General features: G+C 38.5%; 1 protein-coding gene across 3 annotated transcripts in view; it reads right to left on the bottom strand.

Annotated features, from left to right (window-relative positions):
* The window catches only part of HSPBAP1 (HSPB1 associated protein 1), a 36,728-nt gene that overhangs the window by 18,070 nt on the left and 1,447 nt on the right, over positions 1-17,211 (bottom strand). The window contains exons 2-4 of one of the 3 annotated variants that reach the window (XM_064514707.1): positions 15,950-16,046; positions 6,338-6,523; positions 543-727 (exon numbers count right to left, since the gene is read on the bottom strand). In XM_064514707.1, the coding sequence (XP_064370777.1) occupies positions 543-727; positions 6,338-6,523; positions 15,950-15,953 (375 nt within the window). In that variant the 5' untranslated portion in view covers positions 15,954-16,046. Of the gene's footprint in view, positions 1-542; positions 728-6,337; positions 6,524-7,965; positions 8,096-15,949; positions 16,047-17,211 lie in introns of all 3 variants that reach the window. The other 2 variants (XM_064514708.1, XM_064514706.1) reach the window with 2 other exon arrangements.

Raw genomic sequence — 17,211 nt, 5'->3', positions numbered from 1 at the left:
ACAGGAGAAAAACACAGGCACACCACGGCCAGTGCTGCTAGTGAATCCATCCCACCCAGCACAAGCTCTCTCCTGAGTGGAGCTGTATGGAAGTCAGTGCAACCTCATTTATGTACAAGATGGATCTGGGGTGGCATGCTAGACCTGCCAGCTGCCTGTCATCTCAGCGTACTATTCCCACCTCACTTTCAGACCTTCAGAAGAGGTATGGGAAAGATGTTCAGCTGCTGAGGTCATACACATGACCGGTGTTCCCTGACCCTGCTCCCAAAGGCCTCCCTCCAGTCACAGGATGATGCATGGCTAAAAGGAAAGGGAGTGCTGATAATTTAAATAATTTGGGTTTTGTGCTATTGTTTTTAGGCATGTAAGGAGACCCAGAAGTTTAGATGGCTGCCACTTGGTACTAATTCTCTATTAGACTGAAAGTTAAGTAATGGCATTTGTTTCAAAATTTTAAAATAACTGGGGATTGCAGTACAGGTTTTAAAAGCTATCATTTGCAGTGATTAAATTGGAAAGAGGTAATATTAATGGTTTACCTGGAAAACTTCTGCCTTGTCTTCAAATAACCTGGCAATGTATTTGTAGTCAGCATAAGCCCAATATTTGGAGTATTCATAACAACTGAATGGTCCAGAGAGGCAGGAAGGCTCTCCACAACTCCAAGCCAAAAACTCTTGAAGTGTAGCCTCCACGTAGCTACACCTGGTTTCAAACTGGGGAACTAGAGCAACATAAAAAAAAGCCAAATATTACATGAGCACTGAACACAGAACCAATAAAAATAATATGTAGTTTCCCTCTCAGGTCTGGTTAAATGCAGCATGAAATCTGAAGAGGAACTTAGGCAGCTTGTCTCTGGTCTATTAAATGGTTCTCATCACCTAATTCATAATTAATGTCTGAGATTATTGCTTTTTCATTAAGGTTTAACTGAATGACTATTACCTTGAATTTGCTGTGAGCTAAGAGTACACAAATAGTTACTGTTGCTCATGTGCAAGGCACCATAAAGCACAGTAACCCAGTTATACATCCAAGTTCCCTAAACAACTTACACTTTGCTTAGTCTCTCTCCTTAAATTTGAGCTGCAAATGTGCACACAAAAATTTGTCTGCCCTTCATTTTGTCTCCATGGATTTGTGTAGATAGACACGATCATCTTTCCTTCTCCCACCTAAAGCAGTAACTAAATCAGCACAGTAACATTTGGGAAGCAAATTATGGAGTCACGCTCCATGTCAATGATCCATCTAAAAGCTGTGCCCCTATTTTTCAGTTGGGACTAAAGAAAGGATATTGTGGTGTTCCCTGCCAGCTATAAAAGTCGTTAGCAGTAGTATTTTGTTTCTGTCATGTTTTGGTCAGGCTGACTGGTATAGCCTTTCAGCTAAGGTCAGGTCACTCAGAAGGCCTACAGGATAGTCCACAACACAGCATATTTTATTTCCAGCTAATCACAGATCTTCATTTCCCACAACTGCTAATTCTGCCAGCTTCAAAGAGACTTATCCAATGTTAAAAAAAAATATATTACTCACTGGTCTATAACCACTACTGGAGAAAAAATTACTGCAGCCTATATGAATGACAATGACAGAGCTGTAATTTAACCTTGTGTAACTTGCATAGAGCTGTTCAAAAATGGGATCCTTTTACTGTTCCACAGTAGCTCTTCTTTCCTTACTGCTCTGATTTTGTTATCACAGCAATTCCCATATAGTCTCATATATTTTTTCTTCTTCCCTCTGGGTGGGAGAACAGCTTTTACAAAACTTTATCACTAGCATTTTGTCATTTTCCATTGTAGTAGCCTAGGTAGCAGTTTTTCTTCCCCTCATTGTCAAGTTCATTAAAAATGTCAGATAAGCTCCAGCATTCAGTAATATCTAACCTGGCTCTGTGCACTGTAGGGCTCCCTACCTATGAACTACATACGAGAAATACAAACTAGTTGCAACAACCAAAAAATACATGTATCTGATTCCCTCTCTGTGTTGCAGTTCAATGCGCTGTCCTGATATCCAGTCATTAATGCAATGCACATCATCTTACTAAAAGATGGTCCGATAGAAAAATTAGATAAAAGATATAAGTATTACTGAAGGTTGCCCAATATCTGAATTATTTTGATGAGAACAAAGAGAGCTCAAGACATTACATATTTTCCTATGTAACTCTGGAGCAAGTATTTTAAAGGCAAGAAATGTGCTTTCTAGCTCACAGTGTATTTCACTCTGAGCATCTCAAAAATTCCAACTATGAAAGACAAAACTATCTTCTTGGTTGCAACCTCCCTAGGGCAGGGTTCTTGGTTTAAATTATATCTACTTCAGTAGCAAGTACAGTGTGGATACTTAATGAACAATAAATAGTAATAAAAATGGTCTTTGGACAATCTAGAAGAATGGATTTATAGAGTGCCTGTAGGGTGAAAATGTCAATAGGTAACTGAAAGCAAGAACATTAACCAGTTTGTTAATGCTGAATGAATAAAAGCTGAAGATGTTTTGTAATTAATATGTTGTAGATTAAGCCATGTAAGCCTAAAGTAAACTACCAATGCTGTCTGATAACATGATATCTGGAGGCATGGCAGTCTTCCTCTCACCCATCCAATGCCTCAGATTGAAAGCTAAGGGAGGGAGGGAGTACTTTATGCACAACAGTGGCTCCTGTCCTTCATTAAGGACTGGTCCTGACAGATGCCAACTGGTGTTCCGCTCAGAAGAATAGTGTTTGCTATGCAGGCTTTCCATGCAAAATGTAAAAACAAGGAAAATAGCCTTAGAAAAATATCCTAAAGCTCTAATAAGAATGAAAGTGAACTGCCTCCTCCATTTCTTTAGATGTAAGCTTAAAAGAAAACCAAATGTCCATTCACAGCTGCTGGGGAATAAAAAATTATCTAAATGAATAATCCAAGCAAGAAATAACCATTTAACTTTATAACAAAGCACAGGCACACTCACAAACCAAAAAACTGATCATCCACATCCAACTTCAGGTACTACCTCAGTTCTCAGCTTTACATGACATTTATTCAGCCTACAATATTTATACTATTTTCTCAAGCCTTATATTCAGCAACTGAATCTATAGTTATCTTTGCAGGCCCTCTCAATCCAAAGCTCAGAGGCTTGAATTCTTCACTTTCTTTAGTGGTAAAACACATCGCTCGGTGCCTCTTGGGCAGCTGTACAAATTGCAGTCCATTTTTATCCAACTGTGTATCTGACAGGATCAGCTCTACATGGCATCTCTAAAAAAAATGTCCTCCAGAGAACTTGTGATGCATAACTGATCGGCATGACAACCTCTTGCCCTCTCCAACTTCTTTACAGCAAACTCATTGTTTATTCATTTTACTACACAACCAGAGAAAACAGTCACAATGAGGAAAGACTGTATAAGCTTTCTCCTTCCTTTGTGAATCCTGGTGTGCTCCAAATAGCCATGGCATTGGATAGATAGGCTATACTGCTGAACTCTCTCCACCAGAAACTTAACTTCCGGTGCTACTGCCCACCGTTTAGCCCATCTCAGAAAAATAAATCTCTTAGCCTGGATGGAACTAGATAAGTAGGTATTTCCTGATTAAGCACCTTCATTGTTCTTGTAATGAACACAGGTCCTTTCTCTGGAGGTATCTTATCTCTGCCAGTGCTTAATTCTCTGATTGTTTTTTTCCCCAGCAGACACATTCTGTTTAACTTGTGTAGTCAGACAGAGTATTATTAAAAACAAACTCAGGTACAGAGAAATAATTCACACAAATAATACTGCTAGCTCACAAGTTTTCCATGTTTCATCTGCAGATGTGCCTTGTAGATTGGTATGCCTCAGGAAGGTCCAAACTACCAGGAGAAGCAAATACAAAATCCAGCCAACTTCCACAGAGGATGCCCTGTGTGCTGCTCTCCCTTTTTTATATTAAGGAATATTCAGTTTGGGAACTATCCCCATAGACTGCAGATGTGGCAATAGGGAAAGATGAGAAGTTGTCATAATAAGAGGTCTCAAATTATTTAGGGCTTTCTATATGAAACCAGTGGCTTAAATTATTTCACAAACTTTGAAGCACACAACAAAAAATATCTACAAGCAAGAGAACAGTTTCTTTCTTGCACATGTTTCTGATTCAGTGTCAGGTGTGGTTCCTGTCTAGTCTTAAGGCAATGAATCTTTATAAACATTGGAGGAATATTCAGAGAGATGAATACAATTTTAGTTTTATTCTCCTGTTGCTTTCTCTAACCACACCACTGCCTACATTTTGTCTGGGAAAGTTAGTGTGCATTTGGATAACAACAATAAGAAAGAGAAGGTCTAATCGAAAAACACTGTTAAGCACGGAAGAGTGAGATCAACCATCTTCCAAATGACAGTGGCACATGAAATGTTATTACATTATTGCAGACTCTTAGCTGGCTTGGCTAATGGCTTCACTAATATATCCTTACAATACAAAATTTTATAGCAACGCAAGTCTCATTCAGCTACAATATAAGCCCTGAAGGCCCTACCCATCTTCCTGAAGACATTTTTGGCTTGCATTAGCATATAATGGTGGTTCCTGGAGACAAACTGATTGCTGCCTAGGGACTGATGCCTTTAGGAAAGCATCAAAATATATATATAGATGCAACTTCAAGATACAAATTCCAATTTAAATCCACTTCTTATCACTAGTGACTACAAGTTATTGTTAAATGATGACTTGTATACTTAGTTGCTAGCATCAATCTATCACTTACCTACATCACACCTAATCAATCCCGTCACAAGCATTCCCAGTTGGAACACCCACTCACGAAACTGCCTACTAATTAATGGAGACTGAGACTTGAACTATCCTTTTACCTCTACTGGTAAGCCTTGCATATCAGAATTGAGGTATATTAACAAGGCATTGAGGAAAATGTCACACGCATGCAACCCCTACCTTCTTCCCTGTTGGCAACCGGATACCTTTTACATATAGTGCAGGAACGGGCTGATAGCTCCCTTAAGTATTGACACATTGCTATGAAGACTTGTACCAACTCTACACCTTGGTTATCCCACATGCAGAAGATGAGTAAGTAACATCTGCTTTCCTGGGGATGGCATAAGGATTAATTAATCCATGCTGGTAAAATGCTTTGAAAACCTAAAATGTAAAGCATACCCTCTCTAACAATTCTTTCTGTTTCATCACTCCTCTTGCAAAAACTGAACGTGAACTAATATGGTCATGATGCTGTGAAGAAAGCAAATTTCACACAGTGTTGTAAGTAACATAACATGATGTAATCCTACCACTTCCATAGGAATGGGCAGAGCCTCATCTGGAGTCTCTGTGCAGACATTATGCTCCAAGAAAGAAGTGGTCCAGTTGAAGAAGGTTTAGAAGAGTACAGAAAGAATAGGTAAACAGGGTCTAGAGAAATATGACTTAAATTGAACATTTCTGAAAAACTGGGTTTGGCCTAGGGAAAAATAGACTGAAGGAAGATAAGATATTTTAGGCAAAATGGAGAAAGCACACGGCAAACTATATTTTGGTATGCTGTTGGGAGGGCAAAAGATCCACAGGGCATGAACAAAACAATGAGTAACCTCTCGAGTGGCTAGCAGATTGCTATCTTGGCGCACGTGGTTCCTACATCTTTCCTCCCTGGCATGAACCTCTGTCTGTGCATGGATAAACCACAACTAATATTGTGCAGCTAGAGTCAGCAATGGAGTTGTTACAGTATTTAAAATCAACAGCAAAACTTGCCTTTCTCCCGTGGTGTGTTCTTAGATCTCTGAGTGAATCTGAAGGGTCAGAGGTGAAATTATTCTACTGGTGTCAAGCTATTTTATTAATGTTTTGCACTTCTATAGGATTTTTCATCATAGAACCTCAAAGTACTGACAACCAATACAGCCTAATAAAATCTGTAGAAGGAAGGTGAAGATTGCCTTTATTTTACAGATGAAAAAAACCAAGACAGACTGGTTAATCAGCTAATTTTTTAAAGCACTCAGGTTTGCGGATGTGAAGCTCAGCCCACATGAACATCTGAATCACATGAAAGACCAGGACGAATCACACACTCTACAAACTAAAGGAAACTGAGACTCTTGATTCTTATTTGTAGTGTTACCCTGACTTCCTACTACAAATACACACACAAGAAAGACAAAGGCAAGTTCCACTGTTGGCCAAAACCAACATCCTAAAAACAAGGCCTGTAGTGAAAAGTGATCCATTAGAGAGTGAACAATGATATAAAGGAGAGGCAGAGGACTGCAGAACCTAACAAAAGAATTGTGAAATATAACACCAGTCCACCTCAATCTCACCTAAATCCATTGTCTTCAGGCCTATCCTAAACTGTATTGTCTTTCCATCCAACAACGCAGACAGGTATTTCGTATTCCATTGCAGGGCTGGCCAATCGTCAACCATGTTACAGAAGACTGCAGGTTGCTGCAGAGACATCACAACTTCCTTGGCTTTCTCAGGAGTGAATGGTTTGACATCTGCACCTATGTAAAGAAAAAAAACATCTGTAGATAGATGATTTATGATACATGAAGAGTTCTACCATCTCCCACAGCATGGAAAACATTAATAACTAATACTGCCTTTGCTTATAGTTGATTTTTTTTTATGTATCACATGTAGTATTTGTTTAGCCAAACTTCTATTGCAAATACAGAAGGAACATGCTTGCACTAAATTAAAATGTAAAGCTGTGTATTAGCACACGAAGTATAAAGAAGTAGGCATATGCTTAGGATTTCTACTTGTAGCTTAGGCAATAAACCACTGTAGCCACGTGGTTTGGAATTAGCTTAACAATAAAAAGATCTTACAGTTAATATCCAGTTAAGAGAATATAAATTTTATGAATAACAGCCCTTTTGTATAGGATTCTTTCCAAGACATGCAGAGAGTTGTCAGAGATGGAAAATAGGGTTCCTATACTTTTGATTTTAACCAAAGAACTGCAGGGAGACCAAAAGCAGCAGATACTTTTAAAGTGTTTTAAAATTTCTTTTCACCTACAGAATTTTAGAAAGAAGAAATTGTGCCAATCGAAGAACAATGCTAATCCCTGATCTCAATTTAGTCCTTTGTTGTTCAGAGATTTATATGCCCCACTGAAGCTGTCAAGCTGAAACGCTGGCAACCTTAAATAACCTCAGCACTTTTACAACAACTTTTCTTTAGGGACATATTGAGAGGTAAAACCTGTTTTAAAAAAGAAGTAACGTAACAGCTCCACAGAGCTGAAGCAGTGGACTACTACTGCAAATCATTAAAAATCCATTCACTATTCTAACCTCTATTAAAGTTAACTCATCCAGAATTTGTATCTATATAATGCCATAACATAGCTAATAAATCTGTTTGGTTCCCATAACCCCCAGCAGCTTATTTAAACCAAGCAAACCGACTCACTCAATTTATGGCTTATGGTCTATCACATGCAATGGGTTAAACAAATACAGGATGAGCAAGTTCCCTTTCCTGCCTGGTACGAATTTTGCCTCTTGCTCCTCCCAGTGTGTGGGTGGAGGGACAGGTAGTGGAGAACCAGCAAGTCCCGCTTGGGACTGGGGTTTCATGCAGTCAACGTGAGCTGAGTCCCATCTCTCACTGACTTCAAGAGAAAATTGAATTCCTTTCTCCTTTCACTCCTCTTGAAAATTCCAGTTTAAAGCTTTAAAAACAAAGACCTCAGCTATTTTATATTAATGTCACATAACATTTAAAAATGGCTCCCATTTCTTGACGCAGACGACAAGAGGGAGTTTGCGTTTTGGGCTGTTTTTTGACATTTCCTCACAAAAGCAGAGCAACACTTGACAGGATGGTGTTGCTGTGACACAGAGACGGCTATGACACTTGGCCCGCTGTCTTGCGCTCCAGCATGTTACGTAACCAGGACATAAGGAGGTCTCATGGGGACCATATGTCTTACCATATGGTCTTCACTACCCCAGGAAGAAGACTCTATGGGTTTCCAAGCAAAAGGTTAGTATACCCACAGGGAGCAAGTTCAGACACGGCAGAAAGTCCATGTGCAGGCACAACTGCATGTGCAGGTGCAGCTACAAGAAAGCACGATAATAGGTTAAAGCTCAGCATCTTTTTTTTTCTTTTTTTTTTTTTGCAACGATATTGTTTGAAGACTGAAGGCAAGGCTCAGTCCAGATCTGAACACCCCCAGGGAGATTTATAACACTTCTTCCACCTTGGACCAGTGCAACTGCAATATTGTGCAGAGGAGGCTTTCACGATGCGGGAGCTGGCTGGCCTCACACATCTTTCAGATTTTCCAACTCGGTACAAATAAAATTATTCCTAGTTAGGCTGTTTATCAGCACATGGCTGTCCTTTTGACTGCTCAATTGTTTTTGCTTTAAGAGCAATACATTTAATTATTTTAAAGGATATAAATCTAAAGAAATGCAAGAAATTGGTGGCATTTTTGGGGGAAGATTTTGTAAAGCCAAGTTTTACTGCAAAGGCTTTAGGTTCATCATATAACTTTAGTTAACAGTGGGGATGTGCTACAAAAGCAAAAACTTTACTGGGAGAGACAGAAAGGCTCACTGAAGCCAACTGTTGACTCTGTGTGGCTTTCTAATGTGATTTCCACATACATATTGTGCTTTTGAAAGGTGTGGTTTTAACCACACCGAATATACTTTGAGAAGCCCAGAGCTCAAGCTACAGGGAGAGCTGGTATCAATGCCAAAACTCCACCTCCATAATTTGACTACACAGCCTTTCCTCTTCTGAACGTTAGCTGCAGTTTTTTGTCATGTTTCACACTTCACTCAATCATATGAACATATTTAACTACAAAATTTGTAGTGAAGCAGTGAAAAAGGTCAAATGGTTCATCTCAGTAAGATGCTAATCTTTCCTACCTTCAAACAGTATTAAGATTATTGTTAAACCAGTATATATCTTTTCCTGATATGGATAAAATAATCACATACAAATATACACAATATAATCAGCACTGAAGTTTGCTTTTGTTTGAAACATTTTAGAAAATGTAAAGCATTAAATAAATGGACATTCATTTTTTGGAAAAGACGAAAGTGGATTCCAGGAGGTTTTGTGCAAAGAATCTTTTAAGTGTCTTGATTCAGAGTTTTATGTATTCCTTGGAGAGAACAGTAGTCAGTTAAACATAATTCCTTCTCCATAGTATCTGTCATGGATATCTAAATGCCTGTGAGAAAATAGGAACACAATAAAAGGCAAATATCAAATACTACATCAAATAGATATCATGATAATTTGGACAACTCTGAGCATAGCCAATATAGAGTTCTGATAGAACTATATACTGTAGGAGTGGTAAAAAGTAATGAAAAGAGATACCTGAAGATGGATAGACATCTCTTGAAAGAAATATCAGCAGAAAAATTACTAATTTAAAATAATAATCTTTTCCTTAATTATTGTTATCATGGTTTAACAAAGACCTCACAAGCTGGTCTCTTGCTTCTCAGTATTTTCCAATCTGAAATTGATGGTAATTGATTCCTAGGCTGGAATTGCATAGCACAGATAAGGGCATACAGTTTGGACATCGATATGTATAAATAAAATGTGTACCAAAGAAACAAAATGTCCATGGCACATCTTGGGCATTAGAGACCAAATTCTTGGGGGAAATCAGGCAGAAGGAGAGGACAGAGATGCATATTCCATTCAGAAAGAAAAAAACTCTACTGGAGTTTTCATTTTCTCAGTTGCACTCTCATCTAAAAGGGGAAAAAATACTACTAAATTAGTTCTTTGTATCAGGCTTAATAAATGATGTACCTAGTACAAAAAGCAACAGGAATGATTTGTCCTATGTTTTGAGACAAATAAAAGGCATGTGTCGGATACAAACAGGACTGGAAAAACTTAATCTAAGTTCTAAATCAAGGTTTGTTACCGTGATAACTTAAATAATTGCCTAAAAATGGAGAAGTACTTCAGAAAGGTAACATCTTGTGATTACACTGCAAACTAGTGATCTTCCAATTAAAATACTCGAACTACCCAGTCATCTTTACGTGAAGTGTTGTCAAATAGGAAGCTCATCCAGATTTCAGTGCTGAGGGCAGGTAGAAGAAGAGTAACGAAACTGCTAAGTACTTTCCAGCTGACTTTGTGCTTCCAAGAGAAAAAATAATTTTATGTTTCTGATTAACAATTTTTCTGTATCACTGAGCGGGGCTTGGGAATAAAGAGCACAGCACGCAGTCTGAAGAAAAGTGGACTTGATCAAAGTTGTTCAGAAGTTAAATGTACCGTCATTAAAAAGCTAAATGTACTGTCATTCATTTAATATAATTTAGCACGTTAGAAGAGTTCATCAGTGAGTGGTGGTGGTAGTTGGCTTCTGCCAAAACACCCTGCTGCTTAAAAATGAGAGTTAATTGAGAGGTACTAAAATTATTTTCTAAGAGGAGGAGTACAAGGAAACCCTGATAATATATTTGGTATAAGCATCATCAAATTGTTTTTCTTCTAATTCTGTAATGTTTCATCATCCTCATTTCTTTAAAAAACGTATAAAAAGTTAAAAGAAAAATTTCGTGTTTTGAATACATTAGTACAGAGTGATCAAGTCACTCGAAAAAAGATCATGTAATCTTAAATGTCCAACAACTGAGTGTGGGAAAATGCGGGGCAGGGTGGGGGAAATTCCCCAAAGCAAAAATAAGTGACTTGGGTTGGAGGTCAAATTTAATAATTTTTCAGTACATTAACTCTGTAAATTAAAAAACAAATTTAAATAATCTGCATGTGATTACAGTGTTATGCACTATAATCAGTCTACCCTGGGCAAACCTAATGCATCTAATATGTATACACAGTTTTCAGGACATACTGCAGGAACATCAAGGTGCTACTTCTTGACCAGTTATTGTTACTACTATTTTTGACTCTGGGTACATCTATACTGCAGATGCAGCATAGCCTAGGGGCATCTAAATTACATTTACATGGATATTTTGGCTACCACAGGATATTTACTTTTTGCATGGAGTCTCTGAAGATCAATCAGTCATACATATCTCCACCGGTAAGACTGGTACCTAAGCTACTGCACGCTGAGGTAGTGTGTGAAGCAAACAAACCCCACCTTGCCATCAGCGTCTGCTACCGAAGAGGGAAGGAAGAAAAAGAAAAGAAACAGGTTGTGTCTCCCAGGAAAATTCTGGGACCAGAATAAAGAGGAAGTTACATTTGCACTCGCTTTCCAGCACTGCTGCAATAGAGCCGAGCATCTTACACCACAGTTTTTCTTATAGTAAGTCTGAGTGACTCAAGACATGAACTAAGATAACAGCTTGGGCTTTGCCCTCAAACCTCAAACTGTCCTTGTGATAAAGAAAAGGAAATAGCTACCAGATGTCTTAGGCAGAAAACAGAGTATGACACTGGAAGGGACTTCCAGTTCCCTGCTCAAAATGACAGCACGCAACCCCACACAAATTCACCAAATTCCTTTGTAAATCCTCTAATGGCTCCTATCAAAAAGCCGGTCCAGAACTCATGGCTGGCTTTGCCCATCGTCTCTTCTCTTTCCACCCTGTACGGCACTTCTAGAAAGCAGTCATATCTGTGTTCAGCTAATTAAGCAGATGTTGAATGATCTCCTTTGGTCTCCTCTAGTAAAAGATAAGCCTTCCTTTCCCTCGCTGTCCTTTTTAACTCCTGTCTACATCTTCTGCCACTTGAAATCTCCCCTCCTGCAACAGGCAAATCAGATATGCACAGATGAGCTAAGTGATACTAAATACACCTCCAGTAAAGCTTCCAATGAACTCTGTATACCTCTTGTTTACTGGCAAAATTGCTGAAAGCACACTGGAACATGGCAAGACTGCAGCACTTGTCAGATAAATGGAATTTTGTTTTCTGTTGAAGGAAAAGACCACGGTCCTTGCCCAAAATTGTCCCTCAGGATATAGAAGATTTTATCCAACAGGACAGACTATGCTCTTTCTTAAGCTAGGCTGCTACAAAGCCACGTTTTGGTCCATGTGGTATGTACATCACATAGAGTTTCCTCTGCTCTTGAGGAAATTTAGTAGCAAAGACGTTCTTCCCCAGTACTTCACCAGCACTCATATGTATGTCTCAGAACCTCCCTACCAGATGGGAAATTTAATACAAAACTTAATATAACACTATGATTAAAAGTAAGGAAACTGGGACATCAGGGGATTAACACCTGTATTTTTAAGAAAAAATAATTTGCCCATGTTTTAAATAAAGTTCATTTCTATTTTGTTCTTTCTTATTCCTTGTTAGCAGTAAATAAGAGCGCACTACTTTTAAACTGATTTAGGCACTGTGCAAAATTCCCTGGTAAAGATTGTAACCATTCAGGATTTTGCTGTTGTCCTACACTTCAAACACAACTGACAAGAACTTCAAAGTGACAGCAACAAAAGAATCTAAATCTTCTAAAAAATACTGGTTTTCCATAAGCATATTGCAGTTAATAGTCAATAACACAACTGAGTCTTTTAAATGTGATCCAGAAAGAGGTTATAACAGAAGTATACATGACTTTGTTCATTATTATAATCTATAAGATACACACTACGGTTAATGACAGAGTCCCTTAGAGGTATAATTGCCAGGATGCAATTATACTTTAAAACAAATAAAATAAGTATTCTTGAATGACATAAATTATTAAATTGAAAGAAGTTGGAAATGCTGTCCATGTGAACCTCAAGAAAAGTTTCCAAAGTGCTCAATAAACGAAGTAAACAATCAGGACACAAGATCCTGGGATTACCATTATTATTACAGGAATATTAAGCAAAAAAGCACAGTTAATATCTACTACTCTTCTTTACATTGGTCTATTTCTCTCAGCATGGATAAAGCAAGCGGATGTCAGCTTAACCTTTGTTTCAAGCTGTTATTTTCCTTTGTGTTCTCACACAACAACACACTGACAATGCACCTGTCACCAGCAATGAAAGGGAAATTTGTCTGTGAAAAACTGTTTTCACTGTTTTCTTTTGAGTCTGATGTTTTGGGGTTCATATGAACAATGTAAAATCATGCTTTAATATACGGTAGGGCTAAGGATATATTTGACTTAATACAGCTCACTAAAATGTGAACCACCAAGTTCTTCTAGTTTAATTTTCAATCTTATCATTTCCCTAACATTAGTTCTGTTTCTTAATAAAAATACAAAACATAACCCCCCCCTTTTTTTTACTGAAAAGGCACAGCCATATTATGCAGTAGTTTAGCCTTCACAACTTTATAATACAAGCTGCAGTCAGTGGTGTCAACATATCTTTATCATCTTCCCTCCAGAGATTTTCTTTCTCTTCTTTTTCAAATAATCCCCATTTATACAGTGTCTTTATCTCTAAACACCAATAGCTAAATATTATCTTCAACAGAAAGATCAAGGACTCTTTAGGCCCAAATCTCCACTCAGATGTGCACGGAACTCTTGTTCTAATCAGTTGCACTCGCTTTTCTGAAGACTGAAGGTGACCTTTAATTTTCGAAGCAACGATGACAGCGCTGCTGATTTGAAATCTGGAAGTTTCCTGTGATATGCAAAATATTCCAAAGCTCAGTATTTGTCAACCTATTAGCATACCCAGAAAAGTCCTTTCACTAGATGAGTTTTGATATTTTCAGATTCCTCTCAAATACTAGTGGCACTGTGTCAACCACTGACTAATCCAAGGTTAGTGTTAAGAGGCAATAAATGTTCTTCTATTTCCAGTCTTTAAATGCACATTTTACAGACATGCTGTAATTAGAAATGTAAGATAACCCCCTGAACATTAGGAATACAATGAAATTGCAAAAGGTTGCATTTGCACTTCTATACTGAGGCATCCAAACTGCCTTAATATTGCTCTTGTTGAAATACTCTAGTAGAAATCAAAAACTCCTGCTACCTTATCTACTCCCAACAGTCAACAGTCTCATTGTATCAGTGACCACAAAATATAGAATAATCTAATCTTAAATCATATATGCCTCAATTCAGCAAAGGACGGACAGAGAAATATCGTCAACTTAGCCTCTTCTTTCTACACCGAACTACATGCAAAAGAAAGTCACGTTTCCAAGTAGACAGACAAGATTTTGTAAACATCGCATCTTCAGTATCGATCTGATCCTAAACAGCTACCCAAGACAATCGGGTCTTCAGAAGACTCAATTTTATGAGCACACGGCATACCTACTGTCCGCACACAGCCAAGCGTGACTAGCCAGACCAATACAGTTTTGTATAAACAAATTCCCTAATGCCTAGATCATTACACTAGAGCAATAATTAAGTTACTCCTTGCTGCTTCAATGTAGGACAATAAGAAAAAAAATGACAAAGTCTGAGAAGCTGTGAGCAGAAACGAGAAACAAATTCAGCAGAGACACAATAGACAGAGCCGTACCAGAGCAAAACAACTAGCTCTTCTTGTTGGCATCAGAGACAAAGAGATCTATACTGAGGTAGCCCTAGCCCAGGGAGACAGGCGGAGAACTCATCCTGTATTTGCTAGCATCCTGGTGTGACTTAGTTCATTTTCTATCATTCTCAGGTTTTCAGGAAAACAGGAAACCATCGGACTTTGAAACTGGATACTTTGGGATACAAGATATACTATTGGTGCTATTTGCTGTTACTTGCACATGGTAACCCTGAATAAACTGAATGAGCATTGGGACCATGGTCAGCTGAGGTTGGGGCTCCAATATAACCTCCCTAAAATACCTAAGCCCCTGACCCTCAAGGCTAACTGAGGTAGGGAAGTATCCATAATGATCAACACGGATGAAAAACATCCATCTCAAAGAGGATGCAATTACCACCTACATGCTCATTGTTACGCAGGCCAAGAACAGCACAGCTAGCAGAAATGGAGTACAGAATGGCTTAAATGGGCTTAAAAGCCCAAGTCAGGTATCAATTTTGCATATTCCTTTTTAAAGCTGAAGAACCTATAATGTGGTCTGCAGGGAATCTGGTGAGATGTCTTTCATTAACAAACCATGGGAGGTCCATTCCACAAGAAAAAGGAGCTACCACACTCCTCCCTAAATGACCTTACAATGGTCTCTGGCTCACCACAAAACTAGAATCACTTCCACTACAAAGGTCACTTTGCAATGTAGATGTACAGATCCCGCAATCAAAAGGTGCAAGTACATGCCCACTGGATAATACTGACATACGAATTTAAGAATAAAACTGTTCAGCTTTTGTAAGCTGAAATATGTCTCTATTTTCCTTGCCTTTCGATACTAGGAAAAACAAAGCAAGCAAGCACTGTAATACCTTTTTCTTCCTGCAGTACAAAGGAATCATCGAATGACTTTAGAGATAGAGGGCTATTTACTTCTCAATAAAAGAGAAAGGTGAGAAAGGTGCTGAAGGGACAGAAGACAGATCGGAAAATGCCCCAAACAAGACAAGCCCAAAACAAAGCAGGCCCTGGCCAACCTGTTCCTGAATAACTAGAAGGAAGGAGATATCAAAGCTAGAGGAGGGAAAAATAGGTTTCCCTCATAGGCTCACATCTCGAAGGCTCATCTTCAAAGGTGAGGGGGCCACTGCAGAGGGTATAGAGAGAACCAGTAAGTCTTCTGCAGCAGAAGCTCTGCTTCTCCCTGCAACACTCTTGCTGTTTATGGGAACTCTGAAATTATATTGTCCCAACTCAAGCTGAAGTCCTAGAAGCTGAGAGAAAACACTGGAAAACAGGCTTATTTTGGAGGCTGGAGGGAAGATTCAAAATTGTCTAAATACCACTTTTGAACTTTTGAATTAATTTAGGGTCTTGCCAACTTTTGCACCAAAATGCTTCCAGCCTTTGTAGGGTAAGCAATCAACTGCTACTTGTCCGACTGGAAGATAAGAGTGGAAGCAAGAGAGTACAACACTGTACCCATGATATTAGGAGTTGTTTGGAGAGAGGCATCAGAAAAGACAGGATGCCCAAATTCCTCTCATCTCTCTGAAGAAAGTCACCTGAAGAGCACAATCTGTCAAAAAAACAGATGACTGTAGTGAGCAAATGGCACTTCTTAACACACTAGGAATTTGGGGTTCTATCATGGGGGGAATACTTCCCTAGATTCTCAATTCAACTATTAAATGATCGGTGTGTTTTAGCCAAACTAGGCTCTCCAGGAGCCTCACGGTTATAACAAACCTGTCAAAACTTCCAGTTTATCTCAATAAGTAAGGCTTAAAACAGCACACTCTAGGCAACAACTCATAAATGGATCAGCCAGGCCTGCCTCAGGGATGGGAGGAGCAGCTGGCAGCAGTAACAGCTTCAGCCATATAATTTTTATCCATCAGCACTGATCTACCAGAGCTTGAGGCCACCACTTCTCCTTGTATGAATTCCAGAGGGTCTTGGGCCGGACAAATGCAAATATGCATGAATACAGTGATTTCATAGTTGTGACTGATAACTAGAAGGGCTTCCGTATCACAATTTTTGATCTAGGTGCCTTAAGTCCATGCAAGTCCTGTTGCAGGCATTAAAGTTCTGGGCCAGGAGTCAAAATAACCTTTCCACTTGCTTGAATATATATGCACCTCATCTGATAATATTCAGATCTCTTTAGCTACATAATGAGGTTAGAGCAAGAAAAGATTTCTCCACCCCAAATATTACAAATGTCAGTAATGAGAACAGTAAAAATGTCACCACACGGAGAAAAGAGTGAAATTAGCATATTTAGAGAAGTATTATACCCATGAGTGAAATAATGCAATCAGCTAGCTGCAAGATAAAGCTAATTTGGTTTCCAACAGTTTATCAACAATGCACTACTCCTTTACATTAACAAATTTAAATGGTACCCTATCCTGCAAACAAGAATAATTCACACAGAATATTACACTGTGTTAATTAAATAGCTGGAATAGAAAAGGTCAGGCCATGACTGAAAGATCTGCATACGGGTTGTGAAGCTATGAAAAAAGCTGGAGTGATTTAAAGTCAAACAATTAAAATAGATTATTTAAACAATCATTAACTCCATAGTAAATAAACCTAGATCTACCCAGTCTATTTTAACACTTCCTTTCTTTTGTTGTTTTTTCTCACAAAATTCCTGCTTGCTGATCCATGTGAGAGTCAAAATATCTTCAAAACAGTCATACGATGAGGTAGCTTGGATAAGTTATCAAAAA

The sequence above is a fragment of the Dromaius novaehollandiae genome, chromosome 7 (genome assembly GCF_036370855.1).
Source record: "Dromaius novaehollandiae isolate bDroNov1 chromosome 7, bDroNov1.hap1, whole genome shotgun sequence".
In the NCBI taxonomy this organism is placed as follows: Eukaryota; Metazoa; Chordata; class Aves; order Casuariiformes; family Dromaiidae; genus Dromaius; species Dromaius novaehollandiae.
This window is presented reverse-complemented; position numbering and strand designations above follow the sequence as displayed.